This window comes from Emydura macquarii, unplaced genomic scaffold, assembly GCF_026122565.2.
Source record: "Emydura macquarii macquarii isolate MOO-44397 ecotype Brisbane River unplaced genomic scaffold, CSIRO-AGI_Emac_v2 contig_1483, whole genome shotgun sequence".
Classification (NCBI taxonomy): domain Eukaryota; kingdom Metazoa; phylum Chordata; order Testudines; family Chelidae; genus Emydura; species Emydura macquarii.
Genome location: NW_027131620.1, coordinates 2,054,312 through 2,076,910, shown reverse-complemented (window position 1 = coordinate 2,076,910; position 22,599 = coordinate 2,054,312). Strand labels below are relative to the sequence as shown.

Sequence of the window (22,599 nt, the reverse complement as noted above, 5' to 3'; positions counted from 1 at the left end):
CAAAGGAGCCCAGCCCGCACCTGGTGGCTGGCGGCCCTCTCTGGGGTGGGAGTCAGGAGGGTCCGGAGGGGGGAGTTCTGGAGGTAGCCTCCTTGCAGGAAGGGACGGCTGGGGGCAGGGTGGAGTTCTTGGGAACGCATTTTCTCCAGGTGGGATCTGGGGCTGTTCTGTGGCAGCGTGGGCCCCACTCCTTCCTTTCTGCAAGGAAACACGGGCCGAGGAGTCTGGCCGCTTTATCCTGATTGGCTTCCTGCTTGCAAACAAGGTGTAGGAAAGTGTCCCCTGTGCGTGTCAAGCTGGTAGGGGGCGGCGCGGGGCAAAGCCTCTGACGTTGCAGGAAGGCAACTGGGCTTTCTGCGTCACGGGTGAAAGATGCTGTCTGTGCGAGTGCAAGGCGTGCGAGGGGGATTATTAGTAGGCGTGGGCAGTTGCTTCAGGGGGTTCCTTCTGGTGCAGAAATTCTCGCGGGGACGTGATTTTCCAGTGTCGGTTTTTCCCAGGCTTCTCGAGTCACTGGAGAAGGAATCCAGCCATTCACTCCACTCCAGCTGGTGTCTGTTTGCAGCGAGGCAGGAGTGAAATAGCCGAGCCGCACCTAGCATGGGGCAGGAGGTGAGATTTGCCAAGGGACAGACGTGAAAACACGACAGGCTGCAGGAAGCTGCCAGGGTAAATCTGGGCCTGGCCCGGCAGGGGCTGTTTTCTGCCAAGAAGGAAGCGGGCGCTACCATCTCGGGGTCAGATCTAGTGGCACGACTCCCACTGACATCGGACCAAGAGCTGAGTCGATGGCAAAACGCGTACTGAGGCCAGCTGCGGGGTCGGCACATTGGCGGCTATCGGTCCGGCAGACATCTCAAATCCCACTTGCAGTATCTCCCAAGCAGGGTGTCCCCAGCCAGAGCCCGGGGAGCTCACCAGCGGGTCTCGAGTCCTGACAGCACCCGCTGAGCTTCTCTCTGGCATAAGAATTTCTGGCACCCTCGTCCCGCATACGTAGGCACCACGGCCCAGCTCCTCAGAGGTGTTTCGACACCTGACGCCCACTGATTGCCGTGGAAGTCAGCAACCTAAATACTTCTGAGGATCTGGGCCCAGGGGTCTGATCCAAAGCCCATTGCCCCCCTGGATGTGTTCCCTGGGATTTCAGTGGACCAAATCGCATGGTTACTAGCTGGCATGAAGTTGCTTTCAGAGCTCACGGCGCCTGGTCCCCCTTTGTCCAGCAGCTTTTCCCCTCCCCTCTCACGCATGTAGCTGGGATCTAGTTTGCTCAATGCAAGACAAGGGGAACTGCTCTGTGCAGGACGCGGCTCACGGAAGGGAAGGCTGCACCCGGGATTTTCCCCAGGTCCCTCTCTCTCCCTTGGTTTGCACAGCTTTTGGCTACGCTAAGAACAAACTGGCTTTGTGCCCAGAGCTCAGGGCCTCGAATTGGTTGGTGTGACTGAACTGCCTGGCAGCTTAGGCCTTTGGTCTGGCTGGGAGTCGCTTGCCCCTGCCTGCGGCTCTGTGTTGATACGTTTGTCATGCACAAGGGTCGGCCGAGCAGTTCAGGTGCTGCCATGGAACCTCGGGTCCGTCCCAAGCCGGTTTCGGATACGGGCACGTCTACACGGGAATAAAAGACCCACGGCACAGCTCTGGCTGGCCCAGGTCAGCTGACTCGGGGTCATGTTGCGGGGCTAAAAACTGCTGTGTAGATATTGGGGCCCTGCCTGGTCGTGGGGGTCCCAGAGCTCAGGCTCCAGTCTGAGCTTCAATGTCTACATGGCAATTTTACAGCCCGAGCCAGCTGGGCCTGGGCCAGCCACGGGGTTTCATTGCTGTGTAGATGGACCCTGAGGGCCCGATCCTTCGAGGTGCTGGGAGAGGGACCTGGGAGACATGGTGGCCAGTGATGGAGACGCTGCTCCATGCACAAGTGCGGGCGAAAAAGCGACTGAGGTGTTTGGGTTCCTAAGGAACAGGACGGGGAATAATATGGAGCTAAGGATGGATGCCTTTTCCACGCAATGGCAATGCCCCACCTGCAGGCTGCATGCAGCACCAGACACCTCACAGCACACAGAACAGTGCAGAACTCGGAGGATCTAGAGAAGAGCAACGAGCACACTCCAGGGGCTGGAGACACTCTCCTCGGAAGAGAGATTGAGCCAATCAGGGTCGCTGCACTGCCTTAGAGATAGACGAGCGAGCGGGGACAGGGTCGTAGAATGATAGAAATGCAGGGCTGGAAGAAACCTCCGGAGATCAGCTCGTCTCTGCCTCACGCTGAGGCAGGATTCGGTTCACCGAGATCATCCCCAACAAGTGTTTGTCTGACCTGTTCCGAAAAACCTTCCTGGGGCTTCCACGACCTCCCCCGGTGACTTGGTCCAGTGCGTCACGCTCCTTCGAGTTAGACGTTTTCCCTGCTATCTAACCTCAACGACAGACTAAATTGCTTCCTCCTTCTCCTGCCCTCTGTGGAGGTGCAGAAGAATTGAGCACTGCCCCCTTTAAACATCTACAAACTAACAAGTGGCCTGGAGATGGGAGATGGGAGGTTTCCTGCAGCACGTGGACAAGGGGACAGCCTCTGACGGTAAAAGGCTGGAAATCCCAAACCACGAGAAGGACATGCTTTTGCAGACCATGTGGGATGAGACTGAGGAACTCGCTGCCAACGGGAGTCGTTGTGGCCAAGAATTTAGCAAGATTCAAAAAGGGACGGGACATTTCTGTAAATAAGAAGAACATCCAGTCGTGGTGTAGGGTGGCGGCAGGACTATGTCACTTCCTGCTGCAGGGCTTCAGCTGATCTCGGTTAGAGACCCACAGAGATTGTAGGGTCTTTGGGGCAGGGATTGCCTTTTTGTTCTGTGTTTGCACTGGGGCGTCCCAGCAATGTTTCACCTGGCAGGCACAGCTGAACCCCCCGGCGTCCCCCCCAGGGCTCCCGGCCTGGCCCCTCTCAGCCGACTCCCCCATCCTACCACTCAGCACAGCACCTGAAACGGGTCCTGGCTGAGTGAGATGTGCGGGCAAAGCGGAGGGGATAGGGGATTCTGGAAGTGGGTGAGGCCAAGCAGGGAACCCTAGTGCAGGGGCCAGCCCCACAGCAGGGGCGAGGAGAAGCAGCCCTGCCTGACCCCCTGCCTACTCAGGTTTGGCCCCACAGCCTCTCCGTCACAACACGGGTACGGCAGGGCCCAGACTGAGTGCGTGGCATGACGATCTGGGGCACGGAGGCCTGAGCACCGCTCAGGTTTGGGCTGTGGGCCCCCCCCCGACCCTTTCCCACCCTCCAGCCCCCCCCACCATTCCCTGGGATTGTGGCATGGGATCATTCGCCAGCCCAGAGTGTCCGCACTCTGCCTGGTCACAGAATGTCACCTCTGCTGCCTGTCTGGACGTTTGTAGGCAGGCGAGCGCTTACTAACTAGCAGACAGTGAGCAATGAGCACCGAGCATCTGCAGGACCCCCCCGCCCGTCCTGTGTGAATTCTGTGTTCGGGCAAAGAGCAGCCCCTTCCCCAGCGGTTTGTGTGAGAAACTCCCCCTGGCCTGGCCCGTTTGCAAACGGGGGCACGGACGGAAACAGGCAAGTCAATCGGCCGGGCCTTTCTCTTGGTTTCCCCTTTGAGTCACTGCGCGGGGAGAGACCGGGGTTTCCCTTGCAGGCCGCAGGAACAGCGTTTGAGCGTCACAGGCGATGCTAAGCGTGGCTGTTGCAAGTATCAGTAACAATGGGAACCACACGGAACAAAGTTTTCCTGCTGTCATCAGACGGGGCAAGGCCAGGGGGGCCCAATCACTTCACAGCGCGGCCTCTCCAGCCAGCGACCCATATAAAAACGTTCCCATGGGGCTCTCTCCGGGTGTGCACGGCTGCCCTCCCCTCTGCGTGACAGGGCGCACCAGAGCTGAGGTACGGGCTAGGCTGGGATTCACGGATCCCCAGGCTGGCTTCACTGGTCCAGGCTCCAGAAGCGGCTCCCTGGGGAGTGAGAAAAGCGGTTTCCCGTGGACGTGTCTCTCTTGCGCAAAGGACTGGCCCAGAGGCATGCTCTGCAGCTGAGCCGGCAAGTGCAGCTTTTCCCCTGGTGCGACCGCGTGCCTTTGTCTCCCTGCTGCAGGTGCTGAAGAGGATCTCGGCTCCGATCCCAGAGGATGGTTTGGGCATTTGTCTTTGTTCTGCTGGGTGCCTGCGCTCAGGCAGAGGGGACGAACGTCGGCCTGAAAGGCCGAGTAACGCAGAAGGGCCTGGAGTACGGTTAGTGGCTCCGCCGTTATCACCCTGTTTGTTTGGCTCCAGAACCGTGGCCTGTGCTCTCAGCCCGGGGCTTCCCTGCACAGAGACATCCCCAGGGCTCAGCTCTCCCGCTAAGCCAGAAACGGGGGCTGGCGTCCGGCCTCGGGGTCCACCAGTGGGGAGCAGCCTTGCCGGTCAGTGCTGCCCACGCTGCATTCACAGCGGGAGGCGCCCTGGGTCGGCAGGGCCGGGGGGAGCATTTCTGAGAGCGGCTTCCGCTGCATGTGAGATGGTCGCCTGTTCCCGCGGCCCTGGGCTCTCCACACAGTGCTGAGACTTGGCCCCCGGTTACCCCCCACACGCCCTGCCCCTGGCCTGCCCTCCATGGGTCCTGCCCTGACCCCAGCCGGCTCCCCATGGACCCTGCCCTGACCCCAGCCTGCTCCCCCATGGACCCTGCCCTGACCCCGGCCGGCTCTCTGATTCAAGGTCAGCGGTTCGGCCTGGAGCTGGTGAAGTCCCTGCTGCAGAAGAAGCAGGTCTCGGATCTGAGCGGTTCGTACGCCGTCCCTCTCGTGGGGGACGTGGGCTATTCCGTGTCCAGGTAAGAGCGCGGCTCCTTCCCCGGGGTGCTGGGGCCAGGAAGGCACCCATTGCCTTCCCCACAGTCAGGGGGGCTCCCGGGGTTTCTGCACGAGACCCCTCGGGCTAGTCGCAGGGACTCCTGGGTCCATTTCATGAGAGACACGCGGGGCTGGGCCTGGGCTACGTGAGCCGGTTTCATGCTGCAGGAGCTGCCACCCCCCACATCCATCTGTCCATCCATCTGTCCGTCCATCTGTATCGCATGAGGATGCCCTCCCCCCCCCCCATGGCCTGCCATTCCCTAGGGCCCCCACCCCCTCCAGGAGACCGGCGGTGCAGCTGTGAGGAAGGAGGAGGATCTCACCGGAGGGGGTGCGCCCGCCGTTCCATGCCACCCACCCCCTCAGCTGCTGGATCGGGGCAGGCCTGAGTTGAACCTGCACCACAGTATTGAGGAAGGGTGGCCCAGCTGCTCTGGCCCCATCCTGGGACCCAGGTTCAATTCCCTGCTCCGCCGCAGACTCCTGGCGGGGCAAGCCTGGAAGGGGCCGTGGGGCACGCAATGAGATGGCGAGGTACCCAGATGCTACGCGATGGGGGCCAGGCAGGTGCTTTAGCTGGACAGGCTGCCCCCGCCTGCAGCCGTCTCTGTAAGCGGTCCTGCCGCCGGCTCAGTGTCTCTGGCCGCAGGCCGATGCGGGAGCTCGGAGCCGTGAGCGGCTTGCACAGGATCTGGGCCTTGGTCTCAGGGAAGCTGTGAAATGTTCTGCCCTCGGGTCGTGCCCACGGCCACGCAGCTGCGGCTGCTCCGAGCGGCACCCGGCCTGCTCAGCCCGGCGCTCCCGGCACTGCTGCGGTGTGTTGTGTGCGGTAGGAATTGGGAGCCCGAGTTTTCTTCCGGCACTTCTTCCGCTAACAAACCCTTGCAGAGCCCCGTCCCCTCGCCCCGTCCCGCGCGGCCCCTGTCAGTGCCTCCCACCACCGCTTATCCCCTGCAGAGGTTACTAGTGCTACCAGCTGACCCGCTTCTCTGTCCCACACCCCTCCCAGAGAGCTCTGCCCTGCCTCGCGCTAACACCCCCCCCACCCACACACACACCCACACCCACACACACCCCTCACCTGCTTTCTCTCTGGCTGTCACACCCCAAAGATGTAGCTGCCATAAATGTCCCTTTCCCCATGTTGCTCACACCACTGCTGCTCCCTGAGGGGGCGCGATAGTGGGGAACTGGGGGGGGGGGAAGAGAGACACAGCCACGCTCAGGACCTGATTTCCCAGGATTCAGCACCCAGCATGCTGAGCTGGCCTGGACCTTCTGGCCAAATGCACACACACACACATGCACACACACAGCCACACACACACACACACACACACACACACACACTCACACATATATGCAGGCACACAGCCACACTCACACATATATGCACATGCATGCACACAGCCAGCCCTCCCACACACACACACACTCACACATATGTGCACATGCACGCACACAGCCAGCCACACACACACACACACACATGCAGGCACACAGCCACACTCACACATATATGCACATGCATGCACACAGCCAGCCCTCCCACACACACACACACTCACACGTATGTGCACGTGCACGCACACAGTCCCCCCCCCCCCAACAGCTGCAGACACACCCAGCCACGCACTCGCAGGGGGTTGTCTGTTTCCCCAGCCCCAGGCACGCAGAGAACAGCCCCAGGAGCCCGTCTACTAGCCACGCACGCCGTGGAGCTTGGCACCGAGGTTCCGGGATGTTCCCGAGGGCCCTGCGACAGGGGCATCCAGGGGAGCGGGTGGCCTCCGGGTGGCCGGGCTGATCGGTGTCTTTCTGCCGCTTCGCAGGATCCGGATTAAAGATCTGCAGCTGAACGAGCCGGCCCTGAGCTTCTCCGAGGGGACGGGCGTGCGGCTCGTGGTCAGCAACGCTCACATCCTGCTCAGCGGTGACTGGCGAGTGACCGTTCTGTTCATGTAAGGGCCGGTCTGCCGTGCCGTGCGGCCAGTGTGAGCCCGGGAAGGCAGGACCCAGCCAGAGCCCCAGGGATAGTGGGGATCCCACCCCTCCCCCCGCTCCCCAAACTCCCAGCGAGGGCCAGAGCCAGCTCAGACACTACGGGCTAGTCTCCACCTCACTCAAGCTGGGCTTCCCGCACTCGGCACCTGCTGGCCTGGGGGGCGAGGAGGGGGGTGCTCCCTGCTAAACCAACCTGCCTTGCGTGTCCTCCCTTCCCAGACCCGACAGCGGCTCCTTTGACCTGAACGTGAGCAACCTGTCCCTCTCCGCGGAGCTCGGGCTGGGCCGGGACGACAGCGGCCGCCCCCAGGTGTGGAGCGCCAGCTGCCAGTCCAGCATCGGGCGGCTGGACGTCAAGTTCCACGGTGGAGCTAGGTGGGTTCTGCTTTTCTAAGGTCCTTGCTGCGTCCCTTATCCCCCCCCGAGCTGGGCTGCTTTTGCCGTCAGCCCCCTAGCAGGCGGGGCACGCTCAGCGGTGGGCACATCACGCCCTGTCTGTCCCACAGCCCAGGCCTGCTCACCATCACCATGGGTGCCGGGGGCCGGTTCAGAACAGTCTATTCAGAGGGGGCGCTGGGAACAGGTCGTGTCCCTGGTTTTATTCCTCTAGGCCAGAGTCACTCTGCAGCAGGGGGGCCAAACTACGCTTCTGCTAGTGGTCTGTGGCCAGATGGATGAAGTTCGGGGCCTGCACGTCCCTCCATCCGCAGCAAAGCTCCCACTGGCCAGCGGGAGGGTCGCCCAGGGAGGGAGGGTAGACGTGGCCCGTGTGGAGTGGCTGAACTTTTGACTTGGCCAAGTCACTGAAAGCGACGCAGGGCCCTGCCGGGCTGGCGGGCCGTCGGCCTGTTTGCTTGGCTGCTGCCACAGGCAGGTATCCAGGCCGTAGTTGTGCAAGCCAGGCAGCCAGCGACACGCTTAGCGTGCCAGGGGCGTAAAGGTCACTTTCCCCTGGAGATGAGTGGGGGCAGGGCACATGCCTCAGCGCTGTGGTCTCAGGCTCTCTGCAGACTCAGGAAGGTGCCTGTGCCGGGCCCTGCACTCAGCAGTGAGCGGAGGGGGGCTGGGCAGGTTGAGCGTTCAGAGTGGGTTTTCCAGTGCTCTGAGCACACGCCCTCTCCCCACAGCTGGCTTTACAATCTGTTCACCGAGGCTCTGCGGCGACCTCTGGAGCATAACATAAATAAGCAGGTGAGTGTTTCCCCTGCCGAGAGCAGCTCCCCTTTCTGCAGGACTCGGGGCTCGGAGGAGGGGGAGCCGGGCAAACGCTGAACAAGCCCCTTCCGTCCTGGCCTCTCCCTGCAAGCACTAAACTCAGTGCCACTAGGGGAGCTGCCGCCTACAAGGCCCTTGTGCGGCGAGCCCTCCCCGGCGTGGTTAACAGCAGGGCCTGCTCCTACACCTGCAGCTCAGCGGCACAGACCGCTCTCGCTTGCGCTAACAGAGAAATGCCGTGCGCTGGCAGAAGTGGTAGGCTGTTACCCACTGGTGGATCAGCCACCAGAGGGAGATGTTGGCCCGTGTATTGCACTCAGCCTTATTGCACCAGTGCAGGTCACTTCATGCCTCCTGCCTAACGTAGCTGGTACAATGTGGTCCCGGTACCATTCCTGCCCCTGTACGTCAGGCTGGACGCCCCTTGGTCCTGCGGCAGTGGGGAGCGGCTCCCGGGCAGTGATTGTATCAGTGTTTCTAGTTAAAACCCAGCTGAGCTCCAAGACCGTTCAGTGCAGAGGAGAGTTCTGAGCCCAGGGAAGTGACAAGGAAAGGAAGGGAGGAAACTAAACAGGAGGTGACTATAAAGTAGCCACCCCCCAGTCACCTTATGGCTGATGCTGCTTTGCTGTTAAAACAGCTCCTCCAAGAGTCCCCTGGGAAAGGGTTTCTGATGCTGTAACTTCCTTTCCTTCTTCCACCCAGCTCTGTCCGGAGTTCAGGAAAGGGATCAGTGATCTGGAGCGAGTCCTGAAGACCATGCCAGGTAGGGCCTGGGAGCCACGGAGACCTGCAGCAATGCAGGGAGGCAGATGCCATGCGTCGTCTGAAAGCCTGAGAACTGGGCCAGATATCAGGGAGTTCGTAGGGGTGCAATCAGGGTGTGAGGCTGCAGGCGGGAGACTCCCAGGATGTAGGCAGCAGGACGGAACGGGTGCTTCAGGCTGAGGTCGGAGAGTCGGAGATTCAGGCTGAAATCGCAGGGAAAGCAGGACTGAAGGCGGGGTGCAAGTTCAACTCAGCTGGTGATTAAGGAGAAATGAAAAAAGACAGGCTGGTCCCCCGAGCATTCTCCAGAGCAGAGTCTGGGTTGAATCCGACGAGACGTCTGGGGGTTAGGGCTGGAACTGACCTGGGAGGGGATGTGACGACTCAGGGCTTTGGATTGTGCTGCAGTGTTCCTTTCTCTCTGCAGTCTCGGCCAAGATTGACCCCTTTGCTGAGATTGACTACTCCTTGGTCAACAAGCCAGTGATTGCCAGGGATCATGGGGACATGGACCTCAAGGTAAAGCAGCCGGGCCAGGCTCCAGGCAGCCTTTGGGGAGAACGTAGGGTTCCCTGAACATTGTGGACCTCTCCTGGCCCAGGTCGGCTGGGAGCAGGGCACCTGCCAAGCAGGAAAGCGACGGTTTGGGCTGGGCTGAGAGCAGCAGCCACGCGTGCAAAGGGAAAACCGAAATTCTGTCCGCATTGCTGCCAGCACGGCGCATGCGGAGCTGGCTGGCCGGGCTCCCTCGGCGAGGCCTGCCCCTCCAGGGACCCACACCTGCCCTCCAGCCCAGTGAAGTCAGGGCACTCCGCGCGAGGGCTGATTGTCTGTCTCTGGAGCGATGCAGCCTGTGGCTTGCTGCTTTTCTCAGCCCCCCCCCCCGACACCTCGGGCCAGAGGGACAGTAGCTCATCTGCTCTCACCTCCGGTCCAGCCAGGCCAGAGCGTGTCCGCCCTGCAGTGAGCCCAGTGACGTGTGTTGGGCTACCCCAGAGCAGCTCTTTGGCCGAGCTCCCTGGCACATGCTGGCAGAACCAGGCCAGGGGGTGGCACATCTTGCTGAACCCCACGTCTACGTTACTGACCAGCAGTTGCCACGACCGTCTCCTGTGCCGTCCGCCCAGCCCCAGGCCATGACCCAGCCGGTGCCCCATGCCCGGGACGTGGCACCTAACGTCGTCTCTCTGTCTCTCCAGGGGGAGTTCTTTGGCGTGGGGAAGCACAGACAGAGCCCCTTCTCCCCCGCCCCTTTCGCGCTGCCCGAGGAGGGTGCCCACATGCTGCTCCTCGGGCTCTCCGAGCTCATGGCCAACTCGGCCGCCTTCGTCTACTTCACGGCGGGGGCGCTGCGGAAAAACTTCACGGACAACATGGTACGGCCCCGGGGACAAGGGAGGGGCGGCTCCGCGGTCTTGGCTGAAGCCGGGGAGCCCCCTGCTCTCCCTGGCTTGGCTACGCAGCCCCCAGTACAGCTCCCCCGCCCTCCATGACTGGTGCGCTGAATGCTCAGGTCCTGGGCTCCGTCCGGCTTCCCCGGGAGACCCGGCCTATCCTGAGAGCTGGACCCAGCCGCTGCAGCAGATTTTGCCGGCTGATTTCGGTGCTGGGGCGCGGCTCTGTTTATCTACAGAGCAGGTACAGCACAAAAGCCAACCTGCCCCCGCCCTGCCCTGCCCAGGAGGGGACTGCAGGGTTGCCACCCGTCCAGATTTTCCCAGGATCATCCCCTGTTTGTGCACGCTGGCCCAGGAGAGCGGCTGGGGTGCAGGCTGCCAGCTGGCCAGGTTTCTGGGCTTGGGAACATCCCGGATGTCCTGGTTGTCTGCATCTCAGAGGCGGCGGCCCTAGGGGAGTGAGAGCACAGCAGCCCCACGCGACAGGCCCCCAGCCCATTGGCGGCCTCCCCGCCGCCGGCCCCGGGTGGCAGTGGCTCAGGCACAGGCACGTGCTCCCCCAGTGACCCGGCCTCCGCGTGTCTCTGTGTTGCAGATGCCGAAGCACTCCCCCATCCGGCTGAACACAGGCAGCATGAGGCTGTTCTTCCCAGAGGTGAGTCCGCCGGGGCGGCCCCTGTGCCCACCCAGCCTGGCCTGGCCCAGGGGGCCAACGTAACCCCCCCTTGCTGGAGGTGGGTTAAACGCCAACCCTGCCCAGGGCGCCAGGATCACGGTTCCAGAAGGCCAGGCTGGCTCACACACCAGGGACGGGCTGAGACAGCCCCTCCCACGCCCGCCGGCTCCGAGCGCAAGGCACGGGTGCCCTGCGGGGATGCGTGGGGAGGGCGCAGAGTCAGGGGGCTGCGCTGGGATCACTGAGCGCTGGTCCTGGCTCAGCCCCTGTTCAGACCCAGGCGCACCCAGGAAGGGGGTCAGGTGCCCATGGACGGGGCTCGGGGGGCTGCAGGGTCACACACCCATCGGGCCATGCACGCATGCGGGGGGTCCTGTGCACCTCGCGGGTGGGTGGGGCCAGGCTGCTCAGATGGGGGGAGCGTGGGGGTCCCGGGCCTCGGCGGGGGGGGGGCCCGTTTCTCCGGCTGGGGGCTGAGCGTTGGCTGTTTCCGTCCGTTCCACCGGCCGCTCTGTGCTTCTCCCTGGCTCAGCTGAAGAAGCTCTACCCCGACATGCCCATGGAGCTGCACCTGTCTGCCCGCAAACAGCCGCTGCTGGCCTGCCGCCCGGACAGCCTGGACCTGGCCCTGTTCGGCGCAGCCGAGGCCTTCGTCATCCTGCCCAACGCCAGCCGGGCCTCGGTCTTCCTGCTGGACCTCGTAAGTGCCGGGCACCTCTGGTCAGCTGCCGCGCCGGCTCACCTGGCGAAGGGAACTTGGCATCCTGGATCCCTCTCTCCGAGAGCCCCGGGCTGGCCACATCTGGGTTACGGGGGGAGGGCGGGGCCCTGCGCCCAGCGCTGGGATCCTGGGAGGCCTGGACACTGGGGGCACCCGGGCCAGGCGCCAGCTGCTGTTAACAAGAAGCCAAGTGAGGTCTCGTTTTGTCGGCAGGACGCCAGCCTGGCAGGGCAGCTGCATCTCGACTCGGCCAGGATCGGGGCCTCCGTGGCTCTGACTAGGTGAGTCTGGGGCTTGGCTGGAGCTCCCCCCCCCCCTTTCCACAAATGTCCCCCGACCCCAGGGGCTACATCCCAGCCAGGGGCCCATGTCCATGATATCCCAGCTCCCTCTCGGGGACTTACATCCCAGCTGGACGCCACCACCTCCGGGGGCTTCCCTCTCAGCCATGGGGCTCCCATCCCAGCCGGGAGCCCCGCTCTCGACCCCGCCCCACAGCCAGCCCCTGGCAAACCCGCAGCCCTGCCTGCTGCTCAAAGCCCCCCAGCAGCGCCGCCTCTCCTGAGCTCAGACTGCCCCTCGGGGCCTGGCCTGGTTCCGTGGGGCGCTGTGAGCCGCTCAGCCCTGAGCTTGTCTCTGTGTCTCCCACAGCTTCAACATGTCGGTGGCGCAGTCCCGCGTGGGCCCAGCCCAGGTGAGCCATGCCAGCGGCAGGGGCTGCGAGGGCGCCAGGGAGGGGTTTCCAGAGGCCCAGATCCCCGAGGGCTTCCTCCCACCGTGCGCAGCCCTTACCCGGGCGGAGCCGCCACGGCAATGCCAGGGAGCGTGGCCTGAGGCCTGGCGGGCGCTGAGCTCTTCCTGCTGCGTGTAAAATAGGGGCAGCCACAGAATCAGCTGCTCGCCAGCCGCACAACTAGAGTGCACCCCCGCTGTGCCCCCCCCCCCACACGCATGTGTGCATGACGCACAATCGAATGCATGCACACACGTCACACAGTGCACAGCCAAATGCATGCACACATGCGATGCACACACATTCATGTGCACAAGATGCACACGCTCCACTGCACGCACACACGCACATTCACGCACACAGTATCCACACAGAGCTTGTCACCCACGTGCATGACACCCACCCCCCAGATACACCCATCCACAGCCTGTCACCTACAGTCGCGCCCACACACAGCCACACGCAGCCTGACAGCCTCGCCCCTCCTGGGAGGAGCTGTCGCTTGTGCCCACACTTATCCTAGCACTGTCAGCCCCCCCAAGGGTCCTCACACCCGACCCCTGGCTCACATAGCTCCTCCCCCACACAGCCCAGCTGGAGCACACGGTCCCCCCCACCCCGCACACGGACAGCGCCGGTGCCCCCCGGCCCACGCAGACAGAGGAGAGCCAGGCTGCCCTGTGCCATGCTGGCTCTCACCGGCGGTTTTGTGCTCTGCAGGTGAAGATGCTGGAGACCGTGCTGAAGCTAGTGCTGCGGCTTGTGGTGCTGCCGATGGCAAACAGTGAGTCCTGCCCTCGGCATCCCCCTCCCGCCTGCCCCCCGGCGCTGGGGTCTCCCCTCTAACCACGGCTCCTTTTGTCTCCCCAGAGAAACTGAAGGCCGGATTCCCCCTGCCCAGCGTCTATAACCTCAGCCTGGTCAATCCCCAGGTCAGAATCCACCAGGTAGGCAGCAGCCACTGCCTGGGCGCTACATGGCACCCAGGGTCTGCACTGGGACCCCCGGCGCCCGGGTCCCGCGGGGCCTTGCTCACACCTGCCTTCGCAGCGACCCCTGCTGGGGGGCTCTGAGCCCCCGACGGCCAGCAGTGACACCGCCCCACGGACGCTCAGCCTGCCGGTTTTGTCTTCACAGGGCTTCGTGCTGGTAGCCACCGACGTGCAGCACACGGCCCGAGCTGCCGGGGCAGGGTAGCCCCCCCCCCCCCCCCCCCCCCCCCCCCCCCCCCCGGGAGAAAGCTGCTGCCCGGCAAGAGAACGCCGACGCCCCGGGCCCCCCGCGCCCCCTGCATCCTGCTGCTCCCGCCCCTCGAGGGGTGTGAGGGCGAGGGCAGGGCCTGCGTGTTACGCGCCTGATCAGGGCACTGGAGAGCGGTTGGGCAGGGTGTGGGGGGCTGTGAGAAGGGGGGGGCAGGATTTTGTGTCACTTTAAGTAAAACTGAATTTCTCGTTTGCTCAGTCTTGTCATTTTAAATCCCCCACCCCCCCCCGCAGCAATCCTTGATTCTCTCCAGAGCGTCCCCTCCCGCCCAGAGAGCTGGGGCAGGGGTCTCTGGTCCCCCTGCTGTCTGGAGGGGAGGAGCAGATAGAGCTTCAAGCCCCCTTTGCGCCTCCCTGTTCTGGATCTGGCCCCTGGTGTACACGGGGCAGCCCCCAGGCTGCTCTAACGCACGCTGGGCTGGCGACGTTCCTGCCGTGGAGACCTGGTGGGTGGCTGTGGGGCCGGGCAGCGCTCGGGGGCTGGGAACCTGCCCCTGCGTTGGGGGATGGGGGAGCAGCATGCCAGCCTGGCTCCTGCAGCGTGAGCCGGGGGGAACGGCGAGGGCTGGGCAGAGGGTGCTGGGCCTGCCGCGGGTGGCTTCCATGGGCCCCCTGGGGTGGGGCCGGGGCTCCTGGGAAGCATCCTGCAGTGTGGGGCCAGAGCTGGCCAGCCTGGGGCAGGGGGTGGGCCTGGGCCTCCCTGTTTCTCCAGGTTCCTTCAAGGGGGTTTAATCCTGCCCACGCTGCCTGGCCTCTGCCGCCCAGCCGTGCTCTGCCCGTGGGTTCTGGGTGGGAGGGGGAGCTGGGGGTTAGGCCAGCTGGGTTTCGGGGTGCCCCCCGGGCAGGCCACGCAGGGGGGGAGGTGGACTGGTCTCCTGCAGTCCCAGGTCGGTGCAGCTGATTCGTTCTCTGCTGGCCTGGCTGGCGTCCGTCCATCCGCTGGCCCCGTGCCCAGAACCCCGTGCAAACTGCACTTCGGGCCGCCCGCTGCCTCCATTTCCCGGCTGGCTGCAGCCCGCCCTGCCTCGTCCAGCAGTAAGTACGCACGGCCCCGCTGCTCCGGGGCCAGGGGGGCCCAGCAACCCCGCCCTGCCAGCTCGCGTGGGGCCAGGGGCTGCAGGATCCACAGCCTTTCGGGCCCGGGGCTGGGCAGCGAATGGAGGGGCCGGACTGGCCGCGGTGCCCAGCTGCTTTCACACACACACACACACACACACACACACACACACACACACACACACACACACCCCCGGCCTTGGGTGGAAATTGCCTGCAAACCTGCCCAGCCCCGATGTGAGGATGGGCCTGATTCTGGGGTGGGCGGCTGGGGCTGGTCCCTAAGACAGGGGAGGGGCGGAATCTGTAACTCCACAGGATGGAGGGGGCCGCCCAGGAGCCTCCTGCTCTCCAGGCATTTCGGGGGGAGGCGGAGAAAAAAAGAACCCTTCTCCTCTGACATCAGCATCTAGTGGACTTGGGTGTCCTCCCCGGGGTGGGGGCGGTCCCAGACCCAACCAGCCCCAGCGCTGGCCAAGGGCTGGGTGCCTCTGTCCTGTACCTGCGGGGCCAGCCCTGTACCTTTGCCCATGTGGCTTAGCCGTGTCCTGCCGGTAGAGGTCAGCCAGGACAGGGTGCCCGTGCTGGCCTGGGCCCCTGCCACATCCCAGTCACCTTATTTAGCCCTCGGCAGAGTGGGGGCCCTGGCATTGGGCTGCCACCTCTGAGGTACGAGAAACCCGGGACACCCAGGTGCCCACACCACGGGCGAGCTGGCAGCGTGTGCTGAGCTGGCTGGCACCCGGCCCGGAGCAGCTACCTCAATGCAGGGCCGATCCTGGGAAAACCCGATGGCAAGTCTGCTCCCTTCCCCACCCAGCCGGGGCACGGGGACAGCAGCAGTGATCCTGGGCACTCGGAGCTGGAACAGAGGCTGGTGGGGGCTGGGGGGAAAGCCAGAGGCAGAGCAGCCTGGTAACTAACAGGGGCCCAAGTCCTGTGGGGCGTGGAAGGAGCAGCTTGCAAGGGAGGCAACGAACGTGCTGCAACTCCGGCCCTCCCAGCCCGCCTGGAAACGCACTCGCTGGCCGGGCCTGGGACACCTGCGTTAAGCAGCTGTGCTGGCACCACAGGGACCAGGGACGCTCTGGCAATCGTCATCCCAGCCTCTGCGTGTCCTTCCCCAAGGCCAATGCCCCCAACACCACCACTGAGGTCTTGCAGAGGGGGAAACTGAGGCACAGAGAGGGGGGTGCGCCTTGCCCACTGTCACCCAAGGAGTCAGGTGTCCTGGCTCAGTCCTGGGCTGATTTCCGGGGTAGCTGCTCCTGCCCTGGCCCCCTGGAAGCAGGAGTGGGTACGGGCCATGGTCCTGCCTCTCCCCAGAGCAGAGGTGCTGGAGACAGGGCCCCCCCACGTTTGCTCTAGTGACCAGGCCTCTGGAGCTGGCTGGCCGGGGAGGGCGGGTGCCAGGCAGCACCAGGCACGGCCCCTCCCCTGCAGCCAGGGGACACCAAGAGATTGGGGGCCAGCTGGGTTCTGCAGCCCAAGGTCTCTCACCGTGAGCCTGAAGCTGCCGGGGGGGAGGTGGAGGACAAGGGCGCAGGGTCAGGGCCCGTGGGGCCATGGTGGTGGGGGACAATGGCTAGCCAGCCGCCCTGTCCTTCCCTGGCTCTGCCAAGCAGAGGGCCGTGGGGAGCAACGAACGGCCTCCCCTCCATCGGCCTGCAGAGGACACCCCACTCGCTGCGTAAAGGAGGCGGCCGCAGGAGACGGTGGATTTGAGCAAGGCTGAGTTCTCCCGGCTGAGGGGCGGCCAGGGGCAGGTCCTGGGGGTGGTGCAGGGCGGGGCTGTGCCCCGGCTGGATGCTGAGTCTTGCATGGCCCGGCCCAGCTCAGCCGCTTGACAGACGGTCCCCATGCTTTGACCCCACAGATGCTATCGCTGGCGGCCCTGCGGGTGGGCACCCCGGCCAGGAGAGGAGTCCTGGGCGCTGCCAGCGTCAGAGCAGCACATGACCATAGCGGGCATGGTAAGAGCTCCCCTCCCTCGCCCAACGCCCCTTCGAGCCAGCCCTGGCAGCTGCAGAACGGACCCTTCCATGGGCGCCGAAGGAGACGGAGGCCAGCGGGGTTGTCCTTGTTCCTCTTTTTATGCCCTTTTCCCGTCCTGGGGGACCGCTCCCATCCTCCACAAGTTCTCAGAGAGAACCGCCAATGGCTCAGAGACCTCTTCAGCCCGTTTCTTTAGTGTTCTAGGGTGTATTGCACCGGGCCCGGCTGGCTTGACGACACCTCACTTGTCTAAGTGATTCTTAACTTGTCCTCCCCGTGTTTTAGCGTCAGCCCCACTCACACCCTGATCCCCCCGACCCCGATGGTCACTGTCCCCCCCGACGTCTGATCGCAGCTAACGTGCCTGGTGAAAACTGACCCGAAAAAGGCATTTAGCACTGCGGCCCTGGCTGCGTTTTGTTATGGAGGAAGGAAGGGGCCTTGGGTGTTCCTGAAATCATCGGGGCAAAAAGCTGGGAGGACAAACCGTTAAACGCTGCGTCGCTGCCCCTCGCCCGGCTCTCTCCAGCCAGGAGTGAAAATTAGCCTCCAGCCCAACAATTCCCAGGGCCTTGCTGGTCAACGTCAGCCGCTGGAACGCGCCAGTCCCAGTTTATCCACGAGATGGCACCAGCCTCCCTTTCCCGCACGGTGCTGCTGGTTTTCCGCTGGTAACTAGCTGCTAGCTGTGGGCATGGCTCCGCTGGAGCAATGGGAACCAGAGTGCCAGGGTCCCTGCGCCCTGGGCGGGGGCTGAGTGAGGCTGGGCAGCCCCAGGGCATCCCCTGGTGATGCTGGCTGGGCTCCCTGCTGCACGGAGGCATGGGGGAGCAGAGGATAGGATCACCCAGGAGGAGGAGGGCAGGGCAGCGCAATGTGGCCCTAAAGCCAGCCTCTGCCATCTCACCCTCCAGCCGCGGCCCAAGCGGACCTGCCGGTGCCCTTCTGCGACGACAGACGCACCTACCCGCTCCCCGCGGTCCCTCGTCGCGAGGAGCCGGGCGCCGGGCAGAAGGCCCTGAAGGAGAAGGAGAAAGGATCGTGGAAGCAGCTGAGCCGCGAGGAGAAAGTGGCCCGTGAGTAGGAGGGCGGGAGCGGAAGCCCCGTGGCTGCGGTGGGGAGAGGAGAGGTGGGAAGTCAGCGCACCAGGGGCGTGCAGGTGCAGGGGTGTCCGGTCAGTTACACCCCCCTCCTCTCTGGGCAGCATGCGGCTCCGCCGTGCAGGCTGGGGGGCTGCCTGGACACAGAAGTGGGTGGCGGGGACCCAGGGAACCCGGCAGGCCAGGGCCTCGCAAAGCTGGTGAGCGACCTGTTGCTCTCCGCGTTTGTCAGGGGCTGGAGCGTCTCTTCTCGGCCTACATCCCAAGTACATTCCTACTTGTTAGAAGTCAGCTGGCTCCTCGCCAGCGTAGGAGGAGGGCCCCCGGCTGGCCGATCGTTTTTAAAAGAAGGGGACTGCGCACCCTCCATCGTTTTTGAGTGTGTGATTGCTGGGAAACATCCCTGGGATCCTTCGTGGTCCCTATCTGGAGCCCTGAGCTTCTGGCGTTGGCCGAGAACAGCACCGGCACACGCAGGGTCGGATCCCCTCCCACAAGCCTAGCTCTGAGCCCAGCCTCCCCAGCCCTGCTGATTTCAGCTGGACCAGAGGGTACCCAGCACCTGGCAGGCTCAGGCTCAAGTCATCTTAGGTCCAAGGCGCCCGGCCTCCAATCAGGGATAAACCTCAGGGCCTGAAGGTGTTTTAACCCAGCTACTTAAGTTGCTGAGGACCAAAAGCCGCTGAAAATTCAGAGCCAGGGAGCAGCTCCTTCTCCTTCCTCTGCCAACCTCCTTGTAACTTGCACTCTCTGGTCAGCCATTAGTTGACCTACCGGGTAAACCGGCCGGTTTAACGCCTTAAATACGCAGCCAGAGAGTGTCTGCCAGGGAGGATGCTGTGTCACGCAGCCTGCACCCGACCCCACTTCTCGAACACAAGAGGAGGCAAACAAAGGCTGCCATCCGGCAGCTTACCCAGCGCTCTCCTTAGCAGCTGAACAGCTACATCTGTTCCAGGTCAATGCATCTAGTCACTGGGGAGCGAGCAAACATGGCACCAGCCTTCAGCTGAGCTAGCCTGAGGAAGCTGTGTCCACATGACAACTGCTGGCAACGATGGTTTTAACTGTCTTTCCACTGCGGGACAAAACGTACCGTGGAGAGCATGGAAACACCAAACAGCACCACCCCCCCCCACCCCCCCAAAAGTGCATGAACTACACAGGCTTCCCCGGAACCCTGGGTCATGCAGGGATACACACACGCGGCTGAAGTGCTGCAAGCGTGTGACTAGAAATCCAGCAAATAGGTCAATGCACGGAGCCGGGAAGGCTGCTTAGCAGACGCCAGCACAGACTGGACTCAGCAGCGACAGGAAACGGCCTAGGCTTAGATGGACAGAGAAAGCGGTTTGCAGCGGCCCCTGGGCAGAGCTCCTTTCTGGATCTTCCCTCCCCGAGGCCGAGGCCATTTCCCTGCACCACCGAGAAGGGGGTTGGCACTTAAACCCGGCCGTGGTGTTCTCTAGCACCTTCTGGCCACAGACACTCATGAATGAGCCCTGGGAAGCAGGCAGGAAGCACCCTCACTACGGCAAAGCAGCAGCAGAGGGGGTGAAATTACGTACCTGATGTCACCGGAGGTGGCAGAGCCCAGATCTCCTGACTCCCAGACCATGCCCGACCACTGTCGCCCGCGCCATCTCCCTCCTGGCAGCACGGTCCGGGGGCCGCAGGGTTGGTCTCTTTCTAACACCATGTTGTCGGCTCTCCAGGGTGCATCTCCAACAGAAAAACTAGTCCTCGGTTTTCAGCACTGGGTCAGTTCCACCGTTGCTGCTCTCAGCACAGCACTAGTGGAGGTGGGCCCGGCCCCGGCATGGTGCTTACCCGTGCTCAGAACCGTGCGAGATGAAGAGCCTGGACCCTGGCTCTACCCGAGAGCTGCCCTAGTGCCGGGACGGGAGAGCTCCCCAAACCGGGCTGCAGTGGATGCGGCTTAGTGCTTACACGGCTGGGAGCCGGGGAGGAGCTGCCCCATCGTCGGGCCAACCCGGCTGGACTTAGTGCAGACGGGGCCCTGGCTTCTTTATTAGCAGCCCGGTTTTGGGGGCACTTCTCAGGAGGCGCTCGCTGCTCAGGAGAGGCACGACAGCTAGCCGGAGCGGGGCTGCACTGCCTCTGCCAGACAGGACAGCGGTCCATTGCACGGCCTCTGCTCGCAAAGCAGACAGCTCTGCATTCCTCAAGCACTGGGAGCCAGTGTCCTGGGACAACGTCCCAGCCCGTGGGAGTTCAGCTCTCTGCCCATCTAGATTCATGGTCTAAAAGCTTGCACCATGTCTCTAACCTGCCTGGGCAGTTCTGCCAAAGCGGGCCGGACACCCCACGTACAGATCCCGGGAGGGAAGGTGGGACGGGACACGTGCAAAGGGCACGCATGGATGGGGGCTCGGCCACAGGAATAGCGGGTGGGAGCGGCCGATGGGCAAAGGGATCCCTGAGGTTAGCAGACGCCACCAAGCCTTTGCCAGAACCGGCTGGAGCTCCCTTTGCAGGTGGGCGCTGGAAGCAGCTGAAGGTTGCAACGCTCGTGCTAACAGCGGCGCTCAAGCAGCCCCCGGCTGGGCTGGGGGAATGGCTGCCCCAGGGTGGGCTGGGGCCTTCCATGCAGCCGCAGCCTTGCTCCTGTCTCTCTAGTCTATCACCTGCAGTTCAGGCAGCCCTTCGCCGAGACGAACCGGCCGTCCAGCCCATGGAAGACTGCGCTAGGAGGCACGTTCGCATGCTTTGGCTTGACGGGATTAATCGTATGGTGGCAGCACGTCTATGGTAAGGGGGGGGACCATAAACGTGTAGGACAAAAGGGACACGGCTGGGCGGGGAGGGGCTGCCGTGTCTCCATCTACTCCCACCCCACTAATGCCCTGCTCCAGGGGTGTCCCCATGTCCCACTGCCAAGAACTGCCTGCCCCCGGCTGAGCTGGGATTTGTTAGACGCTTCATTCGAAACCCGCTGCTGCTGCTCACCAGGCCTGGACACGCTGAGGGTCGGGCCGGGGCAATAAGCCATTAGCAGGGCATGGGACGGGCTGGGGACCGGGCTCCTGGCACTACCGTGGACACAGAGGAGCAGATGGCGAAGCAGAGCTCAGAGCACGGCTGTACGAGACGTCTATCCGTCCAGGCATGCCCAGGAGAGGGTCTGCTCTGAACCCTGCCCGGGACATTGCAGGACACCTGGACCGACCTGAGGCATTGGGCCTCAGGCCCCTGAGAATCCCTGCGCTGGCCCCTGCTGTGCTCCCGCTGCAAAATCGCTCCTGTCCTCTACGCCCCCCTTCGAACGGCACCAGGGACCAACCCAGCCACAAACACCCCCTCTCGCCAACCCTTCCACGGGGAAGCAGCCTCAGCCTCCAACTGTCTGCAGCCCGACCAGGCGAGGCTTCCGGGGCGCTGCTGTGTATGTAAGCAACCGGCCAGCCCGCTGAGGGCGTCCAAGCCAGCACACCCTCTTGCAGGCCTCTGGCTGTTGCTGACGCTCTTGGAGCACCAGGCAGTAAACAATCCTGACCCCCAGGAGGGAGCCCACTGCCCATGTCCTGCCATTGACCCTAGGGAAGCTACCCCATTGCGAGACGCCGGCCCGGCCTGTCTGTGACACGGGTGGGAAAGCAGGGGCTGGGGAGAAGGACGAAGCCACGAGTGAAAGAATAATACAGCCGCGCCGGCTCCTGCAGCAGGCTTGTTTGCTGCCCGGCCGTGGCCACTTCTGGGCCGGAGGATGCTAGCAGACGGCCTAGGGCTCCAGCCATGTTGACAGCTGATCCCCACGGCCCAGGAGGAGGGGAGCTGGGGAAAACGTGGCCAAGGCCACAGTAAGTTGGGGGCGGGCTGGTGGAGAACCCAGGCGTCCTGGGTCCCGAGCCAAGAGGGATGACGTCTGTAAGCTGCCCCCTCCCCGTGTCCCCAGGGTGCCGCCCGACGCCGCACAGCCTGACGGAGGAGTGGAAGGCCATGGAGCTCAAGAGGATGCTGGAGATGCGCATGAACCCCAGCCAGGGGCTCTCGGCCAAGTGGGATCAGGAGAAGGAGGAGTGGAAGAAGTAGAGGAGGCTGTCTCCCCCCGTCCCTGCCCATGCAGGGCCTGCCCGCTGCCATCCCCCAGAAGGAAGGGCCTGCCCAAGGGCCCCTGCTCCAGGGAAGGGCTGGAGAAAAGCCCCTATTGCCTGGTGCCCCTCACCTGGCTCCAGGCCTGCGACCTCACCCTCCCGGGCCTTGGCCTGCAGCTCTCGCCTCTCCTGCGCCGGCTCAGCTGTGCCTGGGGGAGGGAGCTGGTTCCCGTCTCCACTCCGCCCCCCCCCAACCCCTGGGGGGTCAGTCCCATGGCCCCCCCTTCTCTGGTTAATGAGCATTTGGCACCATCTGTTCCCTAGTGCCATGGAATAAAACACTGCGGCAGAGTCACTGTCTGCAGCTTGTCTTGTACCTGACAAAGGGGAGGGGAGAAGAGATCCACTAAGCTCAGCCCCCTGGGCTTCCTCAGAGCCTCCCCCTGATCAAACTGCTCCTGGTCCCCACGGGACAGCGCTGGACCCTGCTCAATCTTGCACGGTTCCTTAGAGCAGGAACAGCAGCAGACCTAGTGTGTCCTTTGCCATCACTCCCTTTCCCTTCGCTCCAGTTCTTACCCGCCGGGCCGGGCGGCAGAGCTGCACCTGTGTTCTTCTGTGGAGGGGAGCGCGCGCTGAGAGTGTTTGAAGGGCGTCGCTGGGGGTGCAGGCAGCTCTGTTCTCCATCCGCCCAGGACCGGCCCTTGCAGAGCGCTGCAGGGCGTCTCTCTGCCAGGGCAGTTCGTTCGTTGAG

The 22,599-nt window shown here is 63.7% G+C and overlaps 2 protein-coding genes across 2 annotated transcripts; both read left to right on the top strand.

Moving 5' to 3' along the window:
• The first annotated feature begins 4,155 nt into the window (after nt 1–4,155).
• Nucleotides 4,156–13,586, top strand: LOC137157282 (bactericidal permeability-increasing protein-like). The gene is made up of 15 exons (XM_067554574.1): nt 4,156–4,258; nt 4,727–4,841; nt 6,696–6,824; nt 7,087–7,242; nt 7,995–8,058; nt 8,788–8,848; nt 9,278–9,369; nt 10,050–10,226; nt 10,843–10,902; nt 11,456–11,623; nt 11,858–11,925; nt 12,296–12,338; nt 13,098–13,161; nt 13,248–13,324; nt 13,515–13,586. The coding sequence occupies exons 1-15, from the start codon at nt 4,156–4,158 to the stop codon at nt 13,572–13,574; spliced, it is 1,437 nt and encodes a 478-aa protein (XP_067410675.1). The 3' UTR covers nt 13,575–13,586.
• Nucleotides 13,587–14,624: 1,038 nt separating this feature from the next.
• COX4I2 (cytochrome c oxidase subunit 4I2) lies at nt 14,625–22,191 on the top strand. Its single transcript, XM_067553988.1, has 5 exons — nt 14,625–14,674; nt 16,572–16,668; nt 17,605–17,766; nt 20,431–20,562; nt 21,707–22,191. Exons 2-5 carry the CDS (start codon nt 16,572–16,574, stop codon nt 21,841–21,843), a joined length of 528 nt encoding a protein of 175 aa, XP_067410089.1. The 5' UTR covers nt 14,625–14,674; the 3' UTR covers nt 21,844–22,191.
• The last annotated feature ends 408 nt before the right edge of the window (nt 22,192–22,599 follow it).

Bases quoted from the DNA above. Each gene is read 5' to 3' on its own strand.
- LOC137157282 (XM_067554574.1), top strand. From the start codon at position 4,156: ATGGTTTGGGCATTTGTCTTTGTTCTGCTGGGTGCCTGCGCTCAGGCA. The intron at 10,903-11,455 runs GTGAGTCCGCCG...TCCCTGGCTCAG, and splicing joins TGAGGCTGTTCTTCCCAGAG to CTGAAGAAGCTCTACCCCGA. The intron at 13,325-13,514 runs GTAGGCAGCAGC...TTGTCTTCACAG, and splicing joins CCCAGGTCAGAATCCACCAG to GGCTTCGTGCTGGTAGCCAC.
- COX4I2 (XM_067553988.1), top strand. From the start codon at position 16,572: ATGCTATCGCTGGCGGCCCTGCGGGTGGGCACCCCGGCCAGGAGAGGA. The intron at 16,669-17,604 runs GTAAGAGCTCCC...CTCACCCTCCAG, and splicing joins ACATGACCATAGCGGGCATG to CCGCGGCCCAAGCGGACCTG. The intron at 20,563-21,706 runs GTAAGGGGGGGG...CCGTGTCCCCAG, and splicing joins ATGGTGGCAGCACGTCTATG to GGTGCCGCCCGACGCCGCAC.